General features: G+C 34.5%; 1 protein-coding gene across 5 annotated transcripts; it reads left to right on the forward strand.

Moving 5' to 3' along the window:
* Positions 1-570: 570 nt before the first annotated feature.
* faf (ubiquitin carboxyl-terminal hydrolase-like faf) lies at positions 571-18,080 on the forward strand. Of its 5 annotated transcripts, none has more exons than XM_076624092.1 (30): positions 571-685; positions 2,085-2,297; positions 2,511-2,775; positions 2,877-3,102; positions 3,200-3,334; positions 3,425-3,581; positions 3,659-3,982; positions 4,062-4,319; positions 4,397-4,495; positions 4,625-4,896; positions 4,987-5,188; positions 5,266-5,595; positions 5,681-6,015; positions 6,094-6,334; positions 6,410-6,547; positions 6,672-6,941; positions 7,022-8,781; positions 8,885-9,058; positions 9,126-9,267; positions 9,351-9,655; positions 9,739-9,989; positions 10,062-10,237; positions 10,311-10,507; positions 10,585-10,712; positions 10,800-10,966; positions 11,042-11,307; positions 11,407-11,657; positions 11,719-11,921; positions 12,001-12,266; positions 12,358-18,080. In XM_076624092.1, the coding sequence occupies exons 2-30, from the start codon at positions 2,232-2,234 to the stop codon at positions 12,533-12,535; spliced, it is 7,782 nt and encodes a 2,593-aa protein (XP_076480207.1). In that variant the 5' UTR covers positions 571-685; positions 2,085-2,231; the 3' UTR covers positions 12,536-18,080. The 5 variants fall into 5 exon arrangements, with proteins under 5 accessions (XP_076480207.1, XP_033199602.2, XP_033199605.2 ...); XM_033343711.2 differs by having other exon boundaries at positions 11,407-11,642; XM_033343714.2 differs by having other exon boundaries at positions 11,407-11,642; positions 11,728-11,921.
* Positions 18,081-20,242: the final 2,162 nt, after the last annotated feature.

The following is a 20,242-nucleotide window of genomic DNA, read 5'->3' on the forward strand; positions in this document are numbered from 1 at the left end:
ATATACGCATGTAATTCTCGATAAAAATTTTCATTTAAATTTATTAATCCGTTTAAATTATATCATGTGTATAGATTACTATTTGAATCGACGTGATATTTAAAAAAAGATTTGTTTGTATTGAAATAGTATTAAATTTTTTAAAACAAGTAAAACAATAGGGGTTGAAAAATTCGTACATGTGCACATGAAATTCTACATAAACAACAAAAAATAAATCACAGGAAACTAGCTATTTATAGGAAGAAGAGTTTTTGGAAAAAATGTTTCGATTAAAAAAACAAAGAAATAAAGGAAGTACGGCCGAAATATGGCTATAATAAGGGCGGCAAGACAATACGGGGTTGAAAAATTCGTATATTTGTACACATACATATCAATAAAATTCTACATAGTTAACAAAAAATAAATTGCAGGGAACGAATTATTTATAGTAATTTGGTTAAGAATGTTTCGATTAAAACACTAAGAAATAAAAAAAAGAAGGGTTAAAAGAAACAATCTGGTCGAAATTGAATGAGCGAGGAAATGCACGAGAAGCACCGTGAATGTAGTGTCAGTGGTCGTTTTAACTCGGGGACGACGGTAGCGCCGTAAGATAGTCGTGTTTACAGATTCGCCAGTGAGTTCTACAACGTCACGTCAAAAAGTGCAACAAATTTCTACCACCATTTACTATGTAAAGGTGCGTTTACCCGATAGAAGTTTGATGCGATAATCGGTGATAATAGGAACGTTCTGTGTGTCACGGCACGTTGTTTAACGGAATCGGGATTACTCTCGGGAAGAAAATTGTAAAAGATTTTCTTTAATACGGGAATGCTAATCGTTAGGATGGCCGCCATTTTGTCCGGAGGTGGCCCGGTTGAGTGAACGGGGCGAAAATAGTTGCTCCCTGGACACACCGAGGATTGTTGAAATTGCATAGGTACCGGTTACGTGGGATCTATTCATTTATCTCTAATTATCGAAAGAAATCTGACTGTTCGTGGAAAGAAGTGGCGCATAGATGAGAAACATCGAGATTTCTGTTCTCGTCGCCGCTCGACGTTAAGTCCTTTGTAAGCACGCCGTATACGTATTTCACGCGTAATTCCGAGCTAATTTAGCGACGATCGTTCGTGAAATTCTTTAAGTACGATGATGGTTTTCGATCGGCAGGAAGCAGACGACGGGTTGCTCATTTCCTGATTCTAATTTTTGACGGTTGACAGTTCGGTACGTTTGACGATTACACCCGAGAAATAAAAAGAAGCAGCGAGAGAAAGAGATCGAGAGGAGAGCGAGAGAGACAGACCCGGAGAGAGAAAGAGATAGAGAAATAATTCGCGACATGACATCGTACCTTTCATGAATTGCGAAATTCCAAAGAAATACAGAGACCCTTGGACGTGATTATTAGTTTCGTTTACTGGTTTACGTGCGAATCCGAGTGACTAGTAAACGTTTATGAAAGAATCGTTTCCTCGCTCAGATCAAGGCGAATAATTGAAATTTGTTAGCTGAAACCTTAATAAGATCATGCTGTCATACGATTTATAGAATGTGCGAAACGTTCTACGTTATCTATGTTGTTCTTCCTCCGCAAGAAAATTTAAATTCGTTAAAATTTTTTGCTGCTCGACTCTGAAATATTGACGGTGTACCTACCGGTGTCCCTCGAGGCGAGCTCGAATTACATGGTTCTTATCTTACGGATTTTTCGTCCATTCTAGTTTTCCAATTGGCTAACTTTTTCAATGTTTTTCAATGTTTTTCTATTTTATGTTTTCGGCCCGTCCCGTTTTTTGCAGAATTTATATTTATACAGTATTAGACTATAAATAACAGTACACTTGTTAATGATATATAGAATAATGAGGGAATTAATATTTGATGGATATACTAAGCTGTTGTAAAACTTTTTTACTAACATAAGTATTCTACAAGATTAAGTAATATTTATTGTCCTACTATTGTTATAGCTTCTTAATTGTTAGATCTATATTGAAAGATTATATTTGAAAATGTCTAATATTATTACAATAACTTGTACAAATTTTAGTCTTTTTTTTTTTTATGAAACTTTTGTTATTTTGTTTCAGATAATGTAGGTATAGTTTATTCAAACAAGGCCTTTAGGGTATAATTATATTTAATGTCAGTGAATGAGTTGGATGATTGTTATTGGTGGTGCGATTATTGGACCAAAAGATATTGAGACAATTGGAATATAGCAAAGAGCGTACAAAATGACGATTGCCACAAGAGGCCAAGGAGTAGGCATAGACCCTCCTGACAGCCAGCAAAGTACACAGGTATATAATTTATTTTTATATTAGTTAGTCATATATCGTTCATTTAAACTAACTGTATTTAAACTATGTTTAAGCTATATTTAAAGTAAATTTCGTTTGCAAAATTTACCATATTGTTTTATGTATAATTGTTATAATGTGAATTTATATGCATTTACATTATTAAATCATATCATATTATTGAGTTAATATTGTGTATATGTATAATAATAGATGCACAGTCCATCGGGCCCACAACAATTAGCTGACACAATGTCGGGACTTCAACTCACGGAGAATGTGGTACAAACAGAATGCACCAATGATACCTTAGCTTCAGTAGAGGATAGTAATCAGCTCCATGGCGAGCCAGATTTTCCTGTTGCAAAACTCAATATGCTTCATGAAAAAATATCTAGTCCACGATGGGTTGTACCAGTTCTGCCAGAACAAGAGTTAGAGTGCCTGTTACAAGCCAGTATCGATCTTTGTAAAAAAGGTTATAATAAGCAATTTCGAAATTTTATTTAATCGAGTAAATAATTAAATATAAATTAATGATTTGTTTCAATGTAACAATAAATGCAAATTTGTACTTAGGAATTGATGTACAAAGTGAAGCGTGTCAACGCTTTTTTCGAGAAGGACTCACTATTTCTTTTACCAAAATATTGACTGATGATGCAGTAAGTAGTTGGAAAATGAACATTCAAAATTGTATTAATGCAAACTGTGAGCGGTTAGTGGATCTATGTATCCTGAAACTAGATGAGGACTGGTTTCCTCTTCTTGATTTGCTGGCAATGGTTTTTAATCCTAGTAATAAGTGAGTTACATTTTTTCCTATGTAACTGAAGATATGTTATTTTTAATTCCTTATTTTGTATTACTGATATTATACTGATTTATAACTTTTATTTCAGATTTCATACGTTTAATGCTGCAAGGGTCTCTGAAACTGTCCCTCCAGGAAGTGATATTCCTGATGAACAGCTTTATGCAAGGCCACCTCCTGATTCAAGAAGTCCTCGTGGTTGGCTAGTGGATCTCATAAATAGGTTGATAAGTGATATTATTATAATATTTCTTTATGATTTTATATTTTATACATGACATATAAATTATAAATTACTTAATTTTTTTTACAGGTTTGGAAGCCTTAACGGATTTGAAATTTTGCTCTCTAGATTTCAGAGCGGCCGAAATTTAACAGTACCAGTTATTTACGCTTTAATCAGACCTTTCGGTTTATGTTATGAACTACTTACTGTTCACACAATAGTTAAATATCTGATGCCTATTGTGGTAAGCATTTTATGAAAGATATTAAACAACTCAATTACATTTGAATCTATACCGATTGGACATTTTTATCTTTATAGGAAATGGTGCCTGTAATTTTGAATAATTTAACTGATGAGGAATTAAAGAAGGAGGCGAAAAATGAATCAAAAAATGATGCAATATCAGCTATAATCAAAGCCGCCAAATGTTTAGTTTCACGAGTACCACACCAAGAGGAAATGATTAAAAATTTGGGAATTCTGAGACTGAAAATGATATTGAGACTCTTACAAATTTCTTCATTTAATGGAAAAATGAATGCTTTAAATGAAGTAAATAAAGTCATCGCCACTGTTAGTTTTTACCAACATCGAAATGCAATTGTTGAAGAAGAGGAATGGCTTACTGCGGAATGCATGGCTGTAGGTTTAATTAAAGTTTGTTTCAATTTGTAAATCATATCGACAAATATTGATAAATAATATTATTCTGTTTATATAGAAATGGATAAAGGAAAACGGAGTATTAGAAATTGTTTTAAGAGATTCGTTACATCAGCCTCAATATGTTGAAAAGTTGGAAAAGATTTTACGCTTTATTATAAAAGAACGAGCATTAACTTTAGAAGATTTAGATGCTGTTTGGGCAGCACAAGCCGGGAAACACGAAGCTATTGTGAAAAATGTTCATGATTTGTTAGCCAAACTTGCTTGGGATTTTAGTCCTGAGCAACTTGACCACTTATTCGAATGTTTTCAGGTGTTCAATATTGTGAAACTATAACAATCCTTATTCTATTGATTATTATAACTCAATTAAAATCTTTCTTATTCTAGATGAGTTGGAAGACTGCTAATAAGAAACAAGGAGAAAAATTACTAGAATTAATTCGGAGATTAGCAGAAGATGATAAAGATGGTGTAATGGCACATAAGGTATTTTTATGTTTACATTATATTTATACATTGTTACATTTTTACATTATTTAAAATTTCGTATCACTGTATATATAAAATATACTATTGATTTTACTTAAGCTTAATTGTATTTTTCATTAATATTAGGTGTTAACTCTTTTTTGGAATTTGGCTCATTCTGACGAGGTGCCTACAGAAATAATGGATCAAGCATTAAATGCTCATGTAAAAATTCTTGATTATTCGTGTTCACAAGAAAGGGATGCTCAAAAGACAATTTGGTTAGACAAATGCGTGGAAGAACTAAAGAATAGTGATAAGTGGGCTTTGCCTGCGTTGAAACAAATTCGGGAAATATGCTGCCTTTATGAACCAAACCCTAATATAGCATGTCATGGTCAACGGAACCATCATTATAGGTATATTTATCTAAATAGTGATGTAGAAGTTAATAATTAATTTAAAGCAATTTACAATTGGCATTATTTCTAATATGTTTTATTCTACAGGCAAGATGTTATAGAACGACTTCAAGCAGAACATTCTGCAGTAATTCTCGTGACAAACAGTTTAACAAATTATATGGATAAAATGCGGCAGTTGGTTAAGGAAAATCCAGATATTGATGGAAATACTTACATGCACGATGGTCGCTACAATCATATTATGCAAGTACAGGAAAGACTTAATTTCCTCCGTTTCTTGTTGAAGGTGACATTTGTATTCATTTATTTTGTAATAATGACTTGTTGTAGATATAATTTTGTGTATATCTGTTTTTCTTGTAGGATGGTCAACTATGGTTATGCGCGGATCAAGCTGAACAAATTTGGCAATGTTTAGCTGAACAAGGTGTATTTGTATCCGATCGTGAAGCATGTTTCAAATGGTTTTCAAAATTAATGGGAGATGAACCAGATCTTGATCCAGCAATAAATAAGGACTTTTTCCAAAATAATATATTACAATTAGATCCGACATTACTTACGGAAAGTGGTATCAAATGTTATGAAAGATTTTTCAAGGCAGTCAATTCTAAGGAAGGAAAATTAAAATTAAAAAGGAGAACGTTTCTAATGGATGACGTTGACCTAATTGGTACAGATTATTTGTGGCGCGTAAGTAAAACTTAATACTAATTATTTTTTATGATCGTAATAGTATTTTGTGTCATTACATATTTTTATGCATCTATTTATTCAGGTCGTGACCAATAGCCCTGAAGAAATAGCAAATCGAGCTATAGAATTATTAAAAGAAGTGAATACTAATTTAGGACCACGACTTCAGTCATCAGTTTTGGCGTTTCACGTGACATATATAGGAGAGTGTATGGATAGATTGAAAGCACATTATGATACTGTATCTGTCTTGAGTAAAGTATACCTTGAAGGAAGGGAAGAACGCGAACAGCAAATGTCAAATAAAATTAAAATAGAAGCTATGAAAATGTGCCGTGTTATGAAAGTGTTACAGGAATATATAAATGAATGTGATACGACATTTCCAGGAGAACGAAAAATATTGCCATTACATAGGTACTAATATTTGTATTTATTTGTAAAAATGATGAATTTTCTAAAATAACAATAATATTCTATTTTATTTGATTACAGAGCAGTTCGTGGGAAACACCTATCTCTTATCATTCGTTTTGCGAATCCTGGTCGTAATGTGGATGATATAGAGATATTTACACATAGCAACGACACTTTGGGGTCATTAAGGCGACAAATATTACGCAGAATTAAGGCAAATGGATCAAATGTAAAACTTGACTTATTTCTTAATGGAGAACCTTTGGAGTCAACAGATGACAGGAAATTACTTTCTCAAACTCCATTGAGGGATAAGATGGTATATATTAATATCTATTTTTTGTAAAACATAGTAATGTCAGAGTAATTAAAGAATAAAATTTTTTTCATATAGCTGTTGTCTGCAAAACTAAGTCAAGTAAACAGCAACTTACCGAGTTCGCCAGATAGTAGCTCAGATAGTTCTACCAGTTCTCCACACCATCCATATGATGGGCCAGATGCAGAAGCAGAAAATAGTTTACCCGGAGTGGTATGTTAATTTGCGTTCACATATAAAAAAAAAGATTTTTATACAATTCGTTATAAGTGCAATATTATTTCTAGATGTTTATCTTATAACTTGAAAATTTAAAAGTTTCCTGTTTTTGTTATAGGTCATATCACAAAGATCGCAGTATGCTACATTCTTCTTTCAGTTAGCAGATCTTGGATGTAGTCTTCAACATGCGCAATTACGCGATGGTGCAAGGAACCTTTTACAATTGGTGCCACCAGATACACTTACTGTATCACGATTGCAGTCGTTATTCGGTCATTGCAAAGAAGACGACAATTTAGATAATGCTCTTTGTAATGAACAAAATACTACAGTAGATTCTTTATTTTTTACTGCAAGTTCTAGCCAAGTTTTATACAATTTAGAGGTAAAGTTTTTGTAACATTTATATGTGTTTTTATTATGTATACCTCTCGGGTAATTTGTAATAAATTATTTGTATTTCAGGTTTTATATAGTTTATTAATGCCAGTTTTAGATCCAATGTCAGAAAGAGCGTTTGAGTTTCAGTGCAACTTTATAAAAAGTGGCGAAGCTGGTGTTATTCTTGAAATGTTAACTAAAAATAAATTTCTACCAAATGCAGACGAAACTACTAAACGAGCAGCGTATTTAACGGTGTTAAAATTATGTAAACTCTTATTAACGACAGTGGGTAATGTGATGGCCTGTGTAATGGATGAAGTGCAGCAAGCTGGTATTTCGGAAAACCATGATAATCATGTTCACAACAATCGAGGCCCAGTAGCGGTTTTGAAACAAGCCTTACAAAGTGTACCTAATCAGAATACTGAGTATATGTTGAGAAGCGTAGCAACGAACTTGGCGCAGCATTTAGCGCTTCGAATGTTATGTGGAGCAGCGGAATCTGACAAATGTCGGCAACTTTTTATGCAAGCCCTTTCCTGGGAGCTACCAGATGTAGCTACTATTCGTGCCATAATTAGGCTAGCATGGGCAGCATCGACAGGTAATTTAAATAATATAAATGCTTCTGCTGAGATGCTCCATACACTTCACGAAATAAATGAAAAGGAAACGTCAAATAATCCTGACAATAACGATGTGTTAGTATGTAAAGAAGCATTAGAAGTTCTGACAATCGCTTTGGTACTGAATCCAATTGCGTTAGAATCATTATCAAGAGATAAAATGTGGCATACGTTTTTAATAGATCTTGTTCTCTTGAGTACATCGAGAGTGGTTAGAATGGCTGCGGCTGAACAGTTTTTTCTTATATCAACGTGGTACAGTAGTGGTCATCAGCCATTACTTTTTGCAATAACGCTACTTTTCACTGTTTTAAACACTACGGTTATGGAGCATGCAAAACAGAGTCATGAGTATTTTCAGCTTTTATGTAGGCTGCTAAACTTTGCACACATGTCAGGATGTCCTCTTCTGACTGCTGAAACATTATTGAACATCGAAATAGCATGGTTAAAGAAAGTACGAGACAATGTTAAAGAAACTGGAGAAAGTCAAGTCGATGAAGCTGTCCTTGAAGGTCATCTTGGTCTTACTAAAGAATTACTAGCTTTTCTACCTCCGAGTAAAAAATTTGAACTTGGCTCTGATGAAAAACACGGCGTAAATTTGATCAAGGAATTAGTCGAAGATTTTGTATTTCCTGCATCGCGTCTTATGCTGCAACTGCGTAGCACTGGAGAGCTAAGTGCTTCGCAAGCGAGCCCAGTATGCACGACTCCTCAATCGACTAGCGCAGCATTTGATTTACTTGTAGGTCTTTGTGTAGGCTGTGTACCTAACATGAAACTTCTAGTCACAATGCTCACTGATATGTTCTACTCTGAGAGAGATGAACCGCTAGTAGAATGGGATTATTTACCACCAGTCGGGCTTAGGCCACTGAAAGGCTTTGTAGGTTTAAAGAACGCTGGTGCAACTTGTTACATGAACTCAGTATTACAACAATTGTACATGGTTGAAAGTATAAGAGTCGGACTTTTGGCTGCGGAAGGTGCAGCGACAGATTTGAATGAAGATTTTTCTGGAGAAGAAAGAATTGAAGGAGAACAAACGATAGAAGCAAACGATAATGATACAAATGAAGAAAAATGTGGAGCAGACGAATCTCGAAAGGAATATAATATTGGTATTTTAAAGCAAGTTCAAGCAATCTTTGGTCATCTAGCATATAGCAAATTACAATATTATATACCTAGAGGTCTTTGGAAACATTTTAAGTAAGTTTACATTTACATTGTAAATATTGTTAAATGTATAATTGTCGAAGTGTAATTATCATCTTCATGTCATTATTGATGTTTTTATTAATATTATTTTCAGACTTCAAGGTGAGCCTGTAAATCTTAGAGAACAACAAGATGCAGTAGAATTTTTTATGAGTTTAGTGGAAAGCTTAGATGAGGCACTGAAAGCCTTAGGACATGAACAGATAATGAGCAAGATTCTTGGTGGTTCATATAGTGACCAGAAAATCTGCAAAGGTTGCCCTCATAGGTACCTTCTTAATTCTTAAATTTTGCTTTTTTCGGTAAACTGTAATACCGCATTACATTATCTTCAGATATTCCAAGGAGGAGCCGTTTAGTTTGATAAGCGTGGATATTAGGAATCATAGTAATTTACTGGACTCTCTTGAACAATATGTGAAAGGAGAATTATTGGAAGGTGCAGATGCTTATCATTGCGACAAATGTAATAAAAAGGTATAAACTTCATATATTTGTAAAGCACTTACGCATAATTCACGACATTTATTACATATTCTATTAACAAATTATATTTTTAGGTCGTAACAGTAAAACGATTATGTGTAAAGAAGTTGCCACCTGTTTTAGCGATACAATTAAAAAGATTTGAATATGATTACGAAAGAGTTTGTGCTATAAAATTTAATGATTATTTTGAATTTCCAAGAGATTTGGATATGGAACCTTATACTGTTTCTGGGCTTGCTAAACTGGAGGGAGAAGTTATAGACTGTGATTACGAGGAATCGGTGAAAGGGACTTGTACTAAATATCAATTAACTGGCATCGTAGTACATAGTGGCCAGGCTAGTGGTGGTCATTATTATTCGTATATCCTACATAGGTATTGAAATATTTATGTATCCACACATTAATATTTACATAATGGTTTAACACATATTTGTTTATTATTGCATTTTGTATTAGACAAAATGATGGCGTTGCAAAATGGTATAAGTTCGACGATGGCGATGTTACGGAATGTAAAATGGAGGAAGAGGAAGAAATGAAGTCGCAATGTTTTGGTGGTGATTATTTGGGAGAAGTATTTGATCATATGCTTAAAAGAATGAGTTACCGAAAACAAAAACGATGGTGGAATGCCTATATGTTATTTTATACCAGATTAGATGTAGAAGAAAATTCTTTAATGAAAAGTGTTAATGAATTATCCTTGTGTAAGTACTGCTTGAAATTCTTGTTTGTTAAAAAGTTATATTTACTTACTATAAAAATGTTATAACTTTTAGATACGAAACTAGGAGTTATGAAAATGCCCCCAGCTATCGAATATAGTGTCAGAAAACAGAATATCAAGTTCATGCATAATCGAAACCAGTTTAGCGCAGAATATTTTCAATTTATTAAAAAACTTGTATCTTGTAATCCCCATAACATCAATAGACAAAATATGAATGAAAAACTTGTAAGTCGATTTAGCAAATAATTTTTTTCAACGTTTGTATCAAACATATAATCTTTAAAAATTATATTTGTAGAATCCAGAGCAGGAAGAACTTGCAATGCTATCCGTGCAATTAGCGTCGAGATTCCTGTTTTACACAGGTTTTCATACTAAGAAAACTTTACGCGGTAACGCAACGGATTGGTATGACATCGTTTGTCATCATTTACGTAGTAGCAAAACAGTGCGATCCTGGTTTGCTCATAATGTCCTATTTAATCATCCACATAGGTATTGGGTTTTCTTGAGTATACATGTATCAATATAAGAGAATTTATTGTTTAACAAAATGAATTTATTGTCTTTAGATTTTGTGAATATCTTTTGAGCTGTCCTAGTACAGAAGTTCGAACGGCATTTCTCAAAATTTTGGTATTTCTCGCACACATTTCCTTACTGGATGGCCCATGCGTGCCGCCTAGTTTAAACGCACCAAGTAAGACTTTTAGTTATATTTATCATTCTTTCAAACAGATTAATAAGATATAATTTGAAATATTTGTTCATAAATCTTTATTTCCAGCTATACTTTTAGATCCAACAGCAACACTCAGTGATCATTTATTGCATGCAGTACTTTCTTTACTTCACCGTGAAATCTCAGATCATGGCCGTCATTTACCACATTATTTCTCTCTGTTTCACACATATGCATCGCTTGGTCTAGCTGAAAAAGCCCAATTGCTTAAGGTAACTTATACATTGTTTTTCTCATGTAAAATCATTTAATAAGATTATGCCATTTATAATTGTTTTTTATCGTAGTTAAATGTGCCAGTTACGTTTATGTTGGTTGCTATCGACGAAGGACCCGGACCTACGATAAAATATCAGTATCCTGAATTAACTAAATTGCATCAGGTAGTTAGTATGTTGATACGCTGTTGCGACGTGTCATCGAAAGCACACTCGAGTCTTGCACAGTCAGGTGTAGCACCTTTACCAAACCCATATGGTGACCCGGCATGTCAAAATGAATATTTGATGCCTATTCAGCCACAGGCAGCAGATATTCTCTTTGTTAAGAACAGGTAGGTATTTCTTAAATAAAATGCGTTTAAAATATAGATAAAAGGTAAATATGTAAAGTATAAAGTATATTGATACAAACTGCAATTTTTGTCATCTAGTTATATGAAAAAATTGATCGAAGATGCAGACGTTAACGTTACTGAAGATACAGTGAAATTATTGCAATATTGTTGTTGGGAGAATCCTCACGTGTCACGAACCGTTCTCAGTGAATTATTATGGCAGATTGGATTTTCTTTCGCACATGAAATAAAACATCATACTGACCTATTACTTGCTGTACTTCTTATGGAGGACTCGTGGCAAACTCATCGTGTTCACAATGCTCTGAAAGGTACAACTGTTGCAGGTATAAGTTTTTAATTTAAGAGGCATTAAAACATGAGATCGTAAAATGTAATTGTCATTAGGTGTACCAGATGAAAGAGAAGGTTTATTCGAGATAATACAAAGAAGTAAACATCATTATCAGAAAAGAGGTTATCAATGCATTAAATGCATGGTGCAGCTCTTCAGTAAGTGTCGACCTGCACATCAGCTCCTGCATCATAGTTCCGAATTGAAGAGGAAGTGGATACACGCTACCGACTGGCTTCATGAAGAACTCGATAAAGTATTGAACAATAATAATAGCTGATTATGAAGTTACAAGAAGAGATTCATATATTAAACAATATCGATTTTATTTTCAGAGACCGTATGCTTCTGCGGCACCATATACTCATGCGTATAGTAATTGGTCTCCACCAGCTCAATCCAATGACTCTGCGAATGGTTATGTTTTGGAGCGTAGTAATAGCGCGAAGAAGACATTAGAAAGAGCATGCGAACTTTGTCCGGATGAAGAACAGGAGGTAGAAGATGCAAGCGAAGATTGCACTGAGGAGACAGAGAAGTACCAACCACAGAATAGAGACATATTGCGATCGAGACGTAGTTTAGTATGGGGATGTATAGGGTAAGATTCAAAAACAGCAATTTTATTCAATTTCATTTATCATTATACAGTCCTTATTTAAAACATAAATCATTATTGCTTCTCTCTTCAGTTATCCTGACGTCACTGTAATGCAACAAATGCAAGAGGAACAACAATCTCAGCCTAGACCATCTCCAGTTCATACTCCCCTTTGGTCCCAATCCCCGGTTATACTCACACCACCAGCTCATCAGTTACATAGTCCACAGAACTGTGAGTCGTCACAAAATACCAGCCAGGATCCATAATGAACGCTACATATTGACGTTCTACCAAGTTGCTGCCTCGGTGAAACTGTTTCAAGATATTTAGACATTACTGCGCCAGCAGCTTGGTGCCGAACGATAGAGGCACCTGTACAGATATAACTCGCAGATTTGTTCTTATTTGCTGGTATTCACGAACTTGCATTTGCAACCTGAGTTTTATTGTGGGCAGTTACTTTCATGAATGATATGATGTGGCATAGCTATCTGCACTATTGAGAAAAAAAGAACGATGTTAGAAACAGCAGGCGATTATTAAATAAGTAAGAACAGAATTTCTACGTATTAGTTGAGGCAACGAGAATTCTCATCGTAACTTTTTCTTACTCCTAACGTTCGTGCATTCCTCATTTTTTGCATCTATATAATAATTTGTGCTTTTGAATTTCGATAAAAGGAAGGTTGTTTTGGTAGAAAGAAATCTTCTGAAGAGAAATTGATACGAAGAGGAAAAAAGAACAATTTAGATAAGAATTACACTTGCCTCGATTAATGCATACGAATTCAAGTGTAGGAATACGATAAGATTGTATAAATGTATAGCGAATAGTGTTATGGAATCCCGTCTCTGCCGAATAGAAAAGAAAGGTATAAAAAAAAAGAACCTAACTTTCCGTATGTCTATGTAAATTTGTTACTAATAAAAAGTTAAAAAATGAAACTTTCTAACGATCGAAGGATAAGGCTAAAAAATACAGTAGTTTCCGATTTAATTGAAAAGAGAGCAGAGTTAACAAGTCAAGAGAAAAGAAAAATTACACATCTATCGATATTTCACTATTTTAGTCTTTCAAGACGAAGTAAACGAAAAAATTTCCTTGTACTTAATCTCGAGTATCAAAAAAAGAAGAAAAGAAAAAAAATATAAAAAAAAGGAAAAAAGAAAGAAAAATAAAGAGAGAAAAGCCACTCCTCTGATGCAGACGTTTGTGCTGTATGAGAATCTAAACATACACCAATAAGATGCCTCCCATTGTGCTTTCTTTCAGTTCATCAAATTTGAGAAGAAGAGTTGTGTCTTTGATATCATGCGACTCCATTTTGTATCTTAGATAGTTATTTAAGAATCGAGTTGTTGCTTCAAATTTTCATTGCTTATATTTTTGTCTGTTATGTTTTTTCGGCTATTTATGAGAAATTAACGAAAAAGAACTTGATCGAATGAAATTCAAGTGGACGGTGCAGTTGACCGCCTAAAAAGTTATTCGGATAAGAAACGACAGTTATGACGGGATGTTTCTACTTTAAATAGTAAAGATGGATATTAAAAAAGAGAGAAAAAGAAGGAGGCAAAATGGATGGATCAGTTTGTGTTTATTATAACGAGTCGCAGTGCCGCGAGGAAGAAAAATAAGCCTTGTTCGAAGTCCAAATTTTTACAAAATGAAAAACAAATAAAAAAAAGGAAAAAGAATAAAAGAAGGAATTGAAGAAAGCGTGACGGTAGCGACACAAAAAGGGTATGAAACAAATATAAAGAAAAAACACTAATTTGTATCGTTCTAAGGTACGATCCATCGTTAAGAATAAAGAGCTGTGGTCTTTTCGCAGTATTATAAATCGATTCTTAGTTTTCAGTCGACAAGAAAAAGGACAGATGTGTTAGATGTTATACTGCTTGTATACTGTTCGGCATTTTATCGGGCATACAACGGATAAACGACGAAACATGGGAGAATAAACGATGACTGCGATCCTTTAACGTATGAACTGGCCATAGCTCTGACTTATTAAATAACATGTGTTATATAGATATTATATAAATAATACTAAAGAGGAGGAGAAAAAGAGAAAATAAAGTCACGTGTAATGAGGATATAAAGCAAGCCGTGTGTATACATAGGAATTCGTGCGATGAGAAAATCAACGACTATGTCAAGACACCAGGAAATAACGACATATTGATTATACTGTTCGTATTTATCAAATATCTACGTTAAACAGTGTACCAAATTATATAATAGCTACTATCGGTTAAAAATAATAATAATGGTACCTAATCTTACTCAGAATATGTACATATGCAACTGCTTTTTATATGTGATAAAAATTATTATATTCCTATTATACATTGAGGTTAGTATGCTATTGTAAATCCTGGTTTTTTGTACACAGACTGTATACTAAGTTCAATTTTTTTGTTAACGGAGAGAATGTAGTCTATAATTATTTAATATTTAATTGTATCGCTGAAAGAATAAGCGTAACACGTCTTGTATGATATACATAACTTGATTACCTTCTAACAATCAATATCAGATTTAAGTGATCGAACCTCGAAGTTTGTGTCATGATATAATACTACTAGTGTCATTATTTCTTTTTCTTTCTTTCTTTCATATTTCGTTCTCTTTTTTCTTTTATTTCTCTCGAACGAGCGATGATAGAGCTAGAAAGATATGGACATTAAGGGGGAAAAAACAGATGTAAGACAACCGGGTACACGATTCTAATTCATGATTTATATAACTATTGTCCGAAAACTTATCGAGCGATTTCATCGAACTATCGAACATTCTCATATTTACTACGAATTCTATGTGAAACTGTGACGGATCTACGAGAGTCGATCAAGATTGCCGGTCATTTTTAATGCGGTAGTTGCGAATAAACACGCTTGTTTTTTTATAGTCGACGGAAAAAGAAAACGGTCGGATGCAACATTTATACATTTTCTTTTTTGCACGAAATGTTACTATACAGAGAACAACAACGATGAAACATGATACAAACAAGAACAAAAGCGAAAAAGAAAACGATATATTCAAATCTTGATAATAAGCGAAGGTGACTGATACGACGCGTTAATCAAAATCAAAGGCAAATGCATGTGAAGCAATGAAAAAAAGAAAAAAAAAAGTAAAGTTATACAGTTGCATGCTTAAGCAAAGAAGAAAATGACACATTGTACACAAAAACGAAAAAGACGCGGAAATGAGATAAAAAAAGAGAAGCAGTTACAATAATTCGAACTCCAAGCGAAGTGAAATTTCATAAAACACAAAGTAAAAAAAAAAATGACAAAAGGAAAATACAAAAAAAAAAAAGATGGAGGAGAAGAAAAGAGTCCCTCGTCGATGTTCGTTTAGTTTTAGTTGTAAAGGTAATTTTATGTATTAACTCGATCGACGCTCTAGTCAGTAAAATTAAATAAACGGAAGGAGATTAACGAACCTCGTTCATTTAGTAGCGTAGAGTATCTCTCGAAATCTTTGTATTTTTTGTTTCCAGTACGACGATTGTTCAAACGATTTTGTTTTTTTTCCTTCTCTTTTTGTTTTAAATAAAACGACGTAAAGGAAAAACGAGATTTCCAAGAAACTAATAAACATGTACGCGCATTCGTTCGAGGCATGTCTTTTCGATGGTATCAAAAACTACCATGGGACACATCCGCTACTTTCGTGGTGTTCGTGTTTCTCCATTTGCCTTTGACAACTTCCTCCGAGGCTATTTCGAGAATGAAAAAAAGTAAAACAAGCAAGGCGATACGAATGAAACAAAAAGAAATCGAACAAAAAAAAAAAAAGAATAAGAAGAGAAAAAAGATAGGAGGAACGAAATGATTCAACAATGAAACTACCTCGTTAAGCGGTCAATGTATTTACAATTTACACGCGTACTGATTTCATTGCCAAAACCCTTTGCGCTCCATTTAATCATTTAACGAAAATACATTTCTTCTTTCGTTTGGAGCATTTCCTTTGTTCGACGAGAAATAACATCTAACACTTTGGATGTTCACGATAGATTAGAAAATGTTGTACCAATGGTAGATTTTTACTTTAAATAAATCGCAGATAAATTTCATAGCGGAGCAGCACGCAAGGAATAATGGTAGATCGATTATAGTGGCATCGCGAAAGTTAATTTATTCCAAACTGTCTTTTTACACGCGAAAAGAAATTGGACTGCAAAGGGTTAACGCTGGCAAGAAGCTGTTCTTCGCTTTTAGAATGTCAACCGCATTATCCGATACAGCAGAAGTTTATAAGTTCACATTTTTCTCTCTTGTCATTGAATTCCGTTCGCGAATGTTTTGGATCGGATTGTTCATTGATATTTTAAGAAAGATCGATACACACGGGACGATCCATTTTTATTTACGAATTGATCTATATAAGGCTAAGGGGGACAGGAAAAAGAAAGGAATCTATTAAATTGACTTTCTAGTAATTTTACTAAGGTGAAGTGCCATTTGAAAAAGACGTCGAATAATCTTCGGATGACCTTACTCTAATTATATCTTTGATACTTTCATGTAATCTAAACGTCTTATTTAGTAATCACTTTATTCGTAGGAATTTTTCATTAATTTTTCACTAATCGTGCGTTTGTAGATTCAGATGGATCGTCCTTCGCCTGTTTTACAGATTATAAAGCGTATAAAAAGATATCTAAATCCCTGTTACGGTTCTCAGTTTCAGCACGTGTCTAAAGAGATGATTTAAATAAATGAAGAAATTACAAACAGAATGTTGACGGAACCATTTTTACTTTTGTCGGATGTCTTTGTTCTTTTTTGTTTGTTGTTTGGAACGCGTAAAAGAAAGAGATGTGGTAACGAGGAGAAAAGAGAGATCGTAGCAGGGCCGACGGAAGCTTCTCAGAAAATAACAGAGGCTTGTGATTCCATCGGAACTTGTGATTTCTTTCACGTGAATCTGCTCACGTGTGTACGAATAAAGTCGTTCGACATCGGCATTCGTATGATGAAACGATCGAGTATAGTATGGAAACTTAGTCGGTAGATAATTAAAGATTATATAAAGATTGAACTCGTGTTCCAAATCGACGTTGGACATTGGAAAACGTACTTTTTTTTCTCTACTTCGCCACTCGCGCGACGAATGCCTCTCTATCAAAGATAACACAGCGTGAAAAAAATGAAGCGTGAAATTTCGCTAGACAAGTCTGAGGGCGTTGATAATCAAGCCAGTCGGTTTCAAGCTGATTCCGCACGAAACCAAATGTAAAAGATAGTGTGTATATACTTTGTGTCCGTCAAATACACGCTTTTGTTAAATTTTTTCTTTTTTTCTTTGTTACGTCGGTACGTAGATGGTATTATGTTCGTGCGTAAGGAAGTAAATATCTGTTTTCTTTCATTAAATTCTGCACACGATTTTTGCAATGAGATTCGTGCGGTTGTGTCTACGAAACGACACGATCTTTAATAGTAATTACGATTGTATTTAACCATACGAAAATAACGATAGAATTGTACGCGGAGAGAATTAATAATCGTGGCTGTTTGTTTGAAATGTATTCGAATTAAGAACTTTTATCGGAAGTGGATGATCGCTCGGTTCGATTAACAGCGCCGTAGAATAATTCTAATCGTTAGATTTACGAAGTATTACACGATACCACAGATAATATCGAGTAGAATATTTAATATTCACTGTCCTATATTAGGACTATACTAATAAACCTTTCGATCGAGCCACAGTCGACATGTTTCCCGATGCGCAATTACGATCGTCGCCATTGAGAAAAAAGAAAAGAAAAGAAAAAAAAAATAAAAGGAAGAGGAAAGGAGAGGAGGAAATTCCTTATTAGAAATGGTCGACGATGAAACTTCGCTGGTCGTACACTGTCATCACAACTGCACAAAATTCATTGTGTCTCGTAGCGGAATATCGTTTGGTGTTTGTCGTACCGAAAACGACTGCCAGAAGAGGTTTATAAAAAGACTCCAAGTAAAAGAATTGTGTTCCTTGTGACACAGCCAGTGAATAAAGGACAACTCAGTGATATTCGCAGGACGAATATAGAACATTGCTCGCATTCCTCGAAGCCGTTTTCGTTATCTGTTTCTGTATTTATTTCAAAGAGCTGCGTTGTGCAGGCATTAACTAATAGAACTTACTAATACGAGAATTCTATGCGGTGTAGGAAAGGAAATATAAAATAAAAGAAAAGAGAAAAGAAAAAAAAAAGGAAAGAAGAACATTGGTCGTGTCAGACCATGAATAGATTGTCATAAAGGAAAGGGTAATAATAAATTATTATTTACTCTGAAACGATAAAATCGTCTCGTGGACTTGCATCGACCAAAACTTTTTCTCAGTGGAAAATGAAGTTTTCTGAAGACGCTACGCTATCGTTAAGAATATTCCTCGTTTCTTTGTATCAAATATATATCTTCTTTCTTCACTCGCTAAATAACGTAATTTTCGCTTGCAATTGCCTACGTCATTCGTTGAGTCGCGTTTTTTCTCAATCGAGGCACGGAAATGTGGATAACGACCGATATCGTTTCCACTTTCGCGCGTTATTAATTATATTCGTATCGAGTCGAGATAAACCACCGTGCGGTGTGTGTGTGTGTGTGTGTGTGTGTGCGCGCGCGCCCGTGCCCCTGAACCTATGGTGCTTCAATAGATTGTGCCTCGTCGACCTTGAGTCTTTTCCCTTTTCATTCGTTCCGAGCGTGAAACGATCACGGATTCTTGTTGGATCATCGTTCCCTCGGTTACCAAGAATTTTCTGGAGTCGAAAAATCTGCCGACATTGAACGTTTCCTCTTGTAGAGGATCGTCGGGTTATTAATTCTACGTTCCTCGATCTTTTCGTTCATCAGATCTTATTAACGAAGATCGCACTCCTCGTGTGTACGATATTGTTAGGTCTTTTCAAAGAAAAGATTGAATATATGGTTTTAATATCTTCGTAAGGGATCATCGTGGTCCAGGACGATCGAAATTTGACGAACCTCTCTCGGGTGTTTTTCCAAGAGAAAATCCTTCAGTAGAGGAGAATTACTCGGGAAAAATTCCCAAGACAACTTCGCGAGATATCCGAGACCTTGGGATAAAATTGAGAAATTTCTTCACCTACATATTCATTAGAGAGGGAAAAAATATTTATTGAATGAAGCTTATCACGAGAATACCGTATCACAAGATTTCTTATCTGAATAATCGACGGATGTCTACCTTTAGGCATCCATGAAGGAACTCGAAATGAAACTAACACTTGCTTCGTAATCGAACACCAAATACATATATTGACGTTCAAACGAAAGTAATACCAAAAAGTGGTAAAAAGAAACAATAAAGTATGATATTCTTAATTTGTCGCGTATATGTGATTTTTGGATCGATCGATGGACAAATCGAAACAAAACGAAAGAGAGATATACAATGAAAAGCACGATGAGAAAGAAAACGTAACCGAGTGAAAAACACACTCTATAAGAGTGGCTAAAAACCGAAGATAAACGCTCACGTCGTTTTGTGACATTATTCGTTTTTTCAAATAGGCGCATTTACGTAAGCATTTTACTTACTCGAACGTTAATCGCAAATCGAGCCAACCGAGTCTGCGATCCTAAGAAAATACGAAAGAGAAAGAGAGACAAAGGAAAAGAAATCGGCGTGCCCTTCTCTCTCTCTCTATATATATAATCATATTTATGGTCTCTCGCAGACTCTCATTAATACAAATATTAATTAAGATTATATATATATATTATATTATATATATATATTCTCGATTTAACAGTGCATGATCGATCGTTTTCATTCGGGGGGTCGCAGACGACGGTTCGCCACACGATCCACGGGGCCCTCGATTTCTCGATCGAACGACAAACTCACCTCGTGCGTGATCGGCGTGAAAAGCTTCGCCGCCCCTGAGAATCTTCTGTGTATTATTTCTAACAGAATGTAATAAAGTATGGTT

This window comes from Bombus vancouverensis, chromosome 14, assembly GCF_051014615.1.
Source record: "Bombus vancouverensis nearcticus chromosome 14, iyBomVanc1_principal, whole genome shotgun sequence".
Lineage (NCBI taxonomy): Eukaryota > Metazoa > Arthropoda > Insecta > Hymenoptera > Apidae > Bombus > Bombus vancouverensis.